At 29.2% G+C, this 6,990-nt stretch overlaps 1 protein-coding gene across 4 annotated transcripts in view; it reads left to right on the top strand.

Moving 5' to 3' along the window:
• The window catches only part of LOC117171535 (venom allergen 3-like), a 20,298-nt gene that overhangs the window by 8,364 nt on the left and 4,944 nt on the right, over positions 1-6,990 (top strand). For 2 of the 4 annotated variants that reach the window (XM_033358934.1, XM_033358933.1), the window contains exons 2-5: positions 1,709-2,038; positions 2,258-2,419; positions 2,534-2,615; positions 2,725-2,860. In XM_033358934.1, coding sequence (XP_033214825.1) covers positions 1,916-2,038; positions 2,258-2,419; positions 2,534-2,615; positions 2,725-2,860 — 503 coding nt within the window. In that variant the 5' untranslated portion in view covers positions 1,709-1,915. The remainder of the gene's footprint in view (positions 1-1,708; positions 2,039-2,257; positions 2,420-2,533; positions 2,616-2,724; positions 2,861-6,990) is intronic. The other 2 variants (XM_033358937.1, XM_033358938.1) reach the window with 2 other exon arrangements.

Raw genomic sequence — 6,990 nt, 5'->3', positions numbered from 1 at the left:
ATGTGAAATTTTTTTGTTAAAAGTGCACGCATTGAGCGTACATGGATTAATGTGGCAGTTGTGAAATTATAAAATTACTTAAATTTAAATTTTATTTTAGTTTATTAATAAATATTGATAAATCTTGAAGTATTTTCAAAACATTATTTTATTCTGGTGAAGTGAAATTGATGAGAAAACAATAACAATGTAGTAGAAAAAGTTTCTTCACGAATTGTTTATTTTATTTTAAAAAACATTGTAATCAAAAAAACGTTTACAGATTATTTTTTCAGTGAAGATCTGTAATTTAATTTAATTTTTTATTATTTATTTTTTCATTAAATATGTTGTTGTTATTTTTCAAACAATCTGTTTTCACAAAAAACAACTTTCCACCCAATTATATGTAGCAGATAAATAAAACTTAACTCTAAGATATTGAGTTCCAGTCTTGTTTTTTATCTTTCTTATCTGTATATTTCAAATATTTGAAAAAATGGTTTCAATGTTATTTACAAATTTTTACATTTTCATTTTTGAGTCCGAAAATTATAAAATTTTGTCGGTGTATGTCTCTCTGTCTATGACTGTCGGTGTGTATGGTTACCTGAATTTTGTAGCCACGCGAACTTTTAAAGGATTTATCCAATCGAGTCAGCCTTTGATACAATTCTTAAGGTTCCCAAAATGAAGGCTAAATATCAATACAAATTTTTACTAAATATAAAATATTTGTATTTTGAAACTTTTTTCATGAAATTTATTAATTAGACAAAAATTCTAAAAACTGGATCATTTTCAAAAAGTTAGATAATTTTCAAAAATATGCTATTTCTGTTTTAAGAAGCGTTTGTTTAAAGCTTTGTTTTTAATAGAATTGATCAAGATTAAAAAACTTTCTGGCTGAAGTTTTGAAATTGGACAAAAATTATCGAGCACAAAGGGCGACTTTCTAAATGATACTGTAATCGTCAAAGCCATAGGTGCTTTAAAAACCTCATTCAAAAACAAATCAAAAGATTCTTTAGTTCCGATGTACGACTGCAATTGCTCAAAAGTTTAAATCACAGTTTTCGATTTGAGGTATAATATTTATAATTTTTGAAAAAGCGTAGTTAAAGTGTACACATTAAACGTTCGAAAACGAGCGGGAAGCGCGAGAGCGTATCTACTTTTATTTTAAAATTCTAGTTTTGGGCAAGATGCTTGAGAAGATATTCTGTATACTTTTTTATTTATAATTTTTGAGCAAAGTGTTCTAAAATTTTTAAAGTTTACTCAATTTTCAAATGAGATAATTGCTTTACTAAGATGACTTTAGAAAAATGTTATTATCTAAAAGAAAAGTGGAAAATGTCTGGAAAGGCATATGTAAGGAAATGAACACCTGCATGTCTTTCAAACTTACGAAACAATATATCATCCTTATTTGCCCGTACCATATTCCATAAAATAAACTCAAAACACATTTCCGAAATGCCTCACATATGATCTGAACGTTGTACAAATATTCAGAGCAGACGCAATAAATAATCCTTGTTTTCTATAAAAATTATTATACACAGTAGCTCAAGAGGATGTATGAAAATTATGAATTGTGATATGTTTTATCATAAAAAAGGGTTGTGTAATTATGCATCTCAAATTACAATTAATAACCTGAACATTGATCAATGCTGTCAATAGTTGCGAAAGTAGGGTAACATCTGGCAGATTTTCGTTTCAGTACAAAAATATACAAAGGTTTGACACCGAATAAGAAAAACTGAAAGTCAAAATAAATGTTTCTTCATTTGTGCACATAAAAATCAAGCTGTTGTGTAGAAATTTATATGGAAATGAATGGTATAAAAAGGCAAGTAAATTCAGCAGCTTCATCTTTAACAATTTTTCCGAATTGTGGAAATAAAATTACGTACAGAATACATTTAAAATGGTTGTGGTCTGTAGTATTTTTTCTGTTTTGATCCTGGCAGTATTAAAATTCTCCGATGCCTCTGATTACTGCAATATTCGCACATGCATAGCAGGAACTCATACTATGTGTCTTTTCCAGGCAAGTTTTTTTTTTTAATTATGAAACGATTCAATTGTGCATTTTCATATTAACAACGTTTTGGAAAAATGTAAATTTAGTTTTGTAAAACTTAATTGTCTTGAAAGTATTAATAATTTGCAGTACCATGAAGATGTATTAATTTATCCTCAGTTTGAGGATTTAACTGACCTTGAACTAAGTTCAATCATGTAATGAGAATTTTTTTTTAAAATACAGATTCCTGTACCTCTATGTCCAGCATACGGTTTTGGATTAACTGGTCAAGAAAAGCAGGCTATTTTGTCTCATCACAATGAACTGAGAAGAAGAGTAGCTGCTGGAATGGAAACTCAAGGAAGTCCAGGTCCACAACCACCTACAAAATTCATGCCCGATCTTGTAAGTCTGGTTTCAAGCAAATAAGAAAATCGTTGTTAATAATAATATTTCGCTTTGCAAAATTTAATTCAATTATTTATTTTTTCTAGTTTTTTTGTTTGTTTTTGCTTGTAGGCATGGGACAATGAACTTGCAATAATAGCACAAACATTAGCTGATACCTGTAAATTCGAACATGATAAATGTCGAGATGTTGGTATGTATCTTTTGATAGAGAAAGTGTCCAGAGACTAAAAACAAATAATACAAAAATTTATTATTGGAATATAGCATTTTTGCGATAACAAAAATAAATTTTTTTTTAGAGAGATTCCCAGTTGGTCAAAACATCGCCTCTATTGCATCTACCGAACCAAATTTTTCTCCTGACTTAACAAGGCTTGTGCAGATGTGGTATGACGAAGTCAAATTATTCAACGGACAAGATGTTTCGGAATATAGGTAACTGATAATTCAAATTTGAAGAATACGGTCCTAGTCTTTAAGTTTTAACAAAAAAAAGAAAGAAATTCGTAACGCACCTGTTTTTGAAGCAGAGACGTTTCTGGTACAAACCCAGACCAAAAAAATGGTGTTGTTTAATATTTTGTCAAAACATTTTGTTATGATTTGTTTCGGTACGCTCATGTACGTAATTTTTTTAAAATCGCAAACATTTTCTCCGAAAAATTTTCTTTTTAATTACAAATTTTATTGTTTTGTTGAAAATTTAACAATTTTCTTGAAGAGACATCCCTTTTTGTAGCAAATTTAACGGGTTTGTTAAAAATTTATCTTTTTGGGTTAAATATTCAGGTCTTTCTGTAGAAGATTATTATTTTGTTTAAAATTCATCTTTTGTTGCTGATCTTTGTTGGATGAAAATGCAACCGTTTTGTTAGAAATTCAACTATCTCCTACAAAATTTACTTTTTTGTTTAAAATTCGTATATTTATGGTGAAAAATTAATGAAAATTTTTTTAGATGAAAATTCAGCTCCTTTTTTTAAATTTATCTTGTTTATTTAAAAATTTACCTGTTTCAGTAGAATTTTCATTTTTCTTGGACAAAAATGCGACTATTAAAAAACTATCAAAGTAATACTTTTTGGTTTAAAAGTCCACTATTTAGCAGAAAATTAACTTATTGTATACAATTCTTATTTCTGTGATATATTTCTTGAAAATAAATGCAGCTACTTGGTTGGAAATTCGACAATTTTTTGAAAAAATCATGCTTTCCATATGAAAATTCTGCTGTTTTGTAAAGAATTGAACTATTTCATAAAAAATGCACTTTTTGTCTGAATCTAATATTTTTTTGCTAAAAAGAGAACTGAAATCTTTTCTGGGTGATAATTCAATTATTTAAGGAAAATTTTGCAAATAAAAATTTATCTGTTTTTAAGAATAATTTCGTCTTTCTTATAGACAAAAATGCAACTGTTTGGTTGAAAATTAAACTATTTTGTTGAAAAGTTATACTGTTTGGTTAAAAATTCTATTGTTTTATTGAAAACGTAACCTTTTGTTAAAAATTAATATTTTGGTATTGAAAAATGAACTGAAATCTTTTATAAATGAATATTCAGACTACAACAAATTTGTTTCTTTTTTTATTATTATTAAAAATTCATCTGTTTTAGGACAAATTTCATCTTTCTTAGAAAAAATGCAACTTTTTGGTGGACAATTAAAATATGTTGTTAAATACTCATATTTTTGGTTAAACAAACATTATTCTTTTTGGATTGAAAATTCATTTTTTTCGTAATGACTTATTCCTTGTTTCAAAATTCTGATTTTGATTATGAAAATTTTACTGAAATCTTTTTTAACCGAAAATCCAATTATTTTTTGGAAATTTACTTTTTAGTTAAAAATTCATTTGTTTTACTAGAGATAATGTTTTAAATGAAAATTCATGTTTTTGGTTAAAATTATTGTTCTTTGCTTGTGTATTCAAATTCTTTCTTTGAAGAAGTTGGTTCCATCACTTTGTTAAGAATTCATTTTTTTGTTAAAGATTGATATTTTCAGTTAAAAATTCCTCCATCGGGTTGAAAGTTTAACTATTTTGTTAGAAAATAATCTTTTCAATTGAAAATTAAAATACTTGGGTGAAAATTAAACCACATTGTGAAAATTTTACTTGTTTGACAGAAAACTAATGTCTTTGGTTGAAAGTGTAACTGTTTAGCCTAAAAGCGTTTTTTTTGTTAAAAATTAATATTTTAACTGAAAATGTAACTTTCTCATTTTTAAAGATTAAACATATTTATTTTAAAGTTCTCCTTTTCTGGTAAAAAAAATTTTCTTGGTCTGAAATTCCATGTTTGTGGGATACAACTGCATCAGTTTAGTGGAAACTTATTTTCTTCTAAAAAAACATATTTTTGGCTTGAAGTTTTCACAATCTACATAAAAATTTATTTTTTAAGTCAAAAATTGGAAAATTTGTCTTTTTCGATTTAAATATAAACTATGACACTTTTTTGTTGGGGATTTCTCTATTTAGGTTGAAAATTCGACTATTATGTTAAAAACTTAATTATTTTGTTTAAAATTGAAGTATTTCGTTAAAGAAATCAATGAACTTTGTAAATTAACTTCTCGGACTCCCTGCTTTAATTCTTTTAGCTAATTCTCCTCGTGCAAAAGTCGTTGGTAAAAAATTTCAATGAAATATATGTTTAAATTTTTCATAATATCTAAATAATGTGCCGAATTCCTTAAAATTAAAGCAAGAATCTAACGATAAAATTTGGACAACTACCACAAAATTTTCCTATTGCAATCTAAAAAAATAAAAAATGTCTTTTTTCAAAAAATAAAAAAAAATCTTCTTTCGGACAAAAAAAAAAGAGGAAAGAAATTTTTTTCATTTTTTCCTCACTTTTTCATTTTGGTCCGAAAAAAGCATTTTTTCTTTTCTTTCTCAGCGAAAATGTTCCTATATGCAATCTGAAGAAAATAAAAAATTTCTTTTTTTCTAAAAAAGAAAACAATTCTGCTTTTAGAGAAAAGAAGAGGCAAGAAATGTTTTTCATTTCTTCCCCTCTTTTTTATTTTTTTCCAAAAGAAGCATTTTTTTGTTTTCTCGTTTATGGAAAAAAAATTATTTTTTCCAGATTGCAATAGGAAAATTTTATGGTGGTTGTTTAAATTTGGTCGTCAGATTCTTGGTTTTATTTTCAGGAACCCTGCACATGAACTTGCTTATTGGACGTTAAATAGGATTTTCAATTTAATTTTAATTTCATTCAAAATTTTTAAATTAAATTATTATTATTATAAAAAAACATTTCTGTGGTGAAATGTTATCACAGGCTTACACTGCCCAACATGTCGAAGGCTTTTTTGGTTAGAGTTGGATTTTTTATTTGATCTTTTTTGCACGGGGCTGTCCCGGTATATATCATCGGTGACGGACGCATTTTTATAATGCAATCAAGTGATCTGATGAGAACAGTCTGCCCAGACATATTGGACTACAGCTTAAGGTGGGTTCCGAACCACCAGAACCTCGGTAAAGGTAAAAAATTTCTAGAGGTACCGGCTCAGGGATCGAACCCCGAACCTCTGAGGTGAAGTTTGAGTGTCCAACCAACTGAGCCACCGAGGACTCTTATTATTATTGTGTGTTTTTCTCATACTTTTACTTGGGTAAACCCGGTGATACATCATAGCCACGGACTAAGTCAAGTGACTGATGAGATTAGAATGTTATAACTTAATTCAAATAATTTAATACGATGGTTGAAACCTCCGGCGATGATGTTGTAGGTATACAATTACGAGCGGACACGAGCTTTAGAGGTGACAACAGTCACCTCTGGATGCTTTCTCAGAGCTACCATCTGCCACTCCACGGGTTTTTAGTCGCTCGCTTCCTGATGATCAAGAAAGTTTCTTACAATGCGACAGGTATTTAATAAAACCCCTTTCTGAGCTGCTGCTAATACCCTACTGACTCCTAAATTTTCAAGATGTTCAGTGCATCTTGCGTGCACATTGCCTGTAGCGGAAATCACAATGGGATGAATGGATGCATGATTCACATTCCTCCATATGGTATTTACTTTATGCCTTAACTCGCTATACTTGTGGATCTTGGTTGTATAGGTTGACTGCAAATTTCGGTTAAGCGGACAAGCAATGTCGATGATGTAGACTCTTGCACCTTTTTTTTCTCGCATTACGATGTCAGGTCGATTGGCCCGGATGTAATGATCCGTTTGGATAGTAACATCCCAATATAAGATGTAATCTTCGCTTTCTAAAACGGGCATTGGAATGTATCTATAGAAGGGCACCCATTCTTTTAAGAGTCCTGGGTTTAGGGCAAGTTGTTGATGTATAATGCCCGCTATATCATTATGTCTGTGCGTATATTCTCGCTGAGCTATTACGCGACAGCCATCAATAATGTGCTCGATGGATTCGTTAGTATCTCCACATAATCGGCACCGGTCAACCACGTCTTGATGTACGAGGGTAGTTCAATAAGTCCTTAGAATGAAGTATAAAAACAATTTTTTTTGGGTAAATTTTTTTTTATTTTTCAACCTAATCTCCTTGGAGCTCTATAC

This window comes from Belonocnema kinseyi, chromosome 4 (genome assembly GCF_010883055.1).
Source record: "Belonocnema kinseyi isolate 2016_QV_RU_SX_M_011 chromosome 4, B_treatae_v1, whole genome shotgun sequence".
Taxonomy (NCBI): Eukaryota; Metazoa; Arthropoda; class Insecta; order Hymenoptera; family Cynipidae; genus Belonocnema; species Belonocnema kinseyi.
This window is presented reverse-complemented; position numbering and strand designations above follow the sequence as displayed.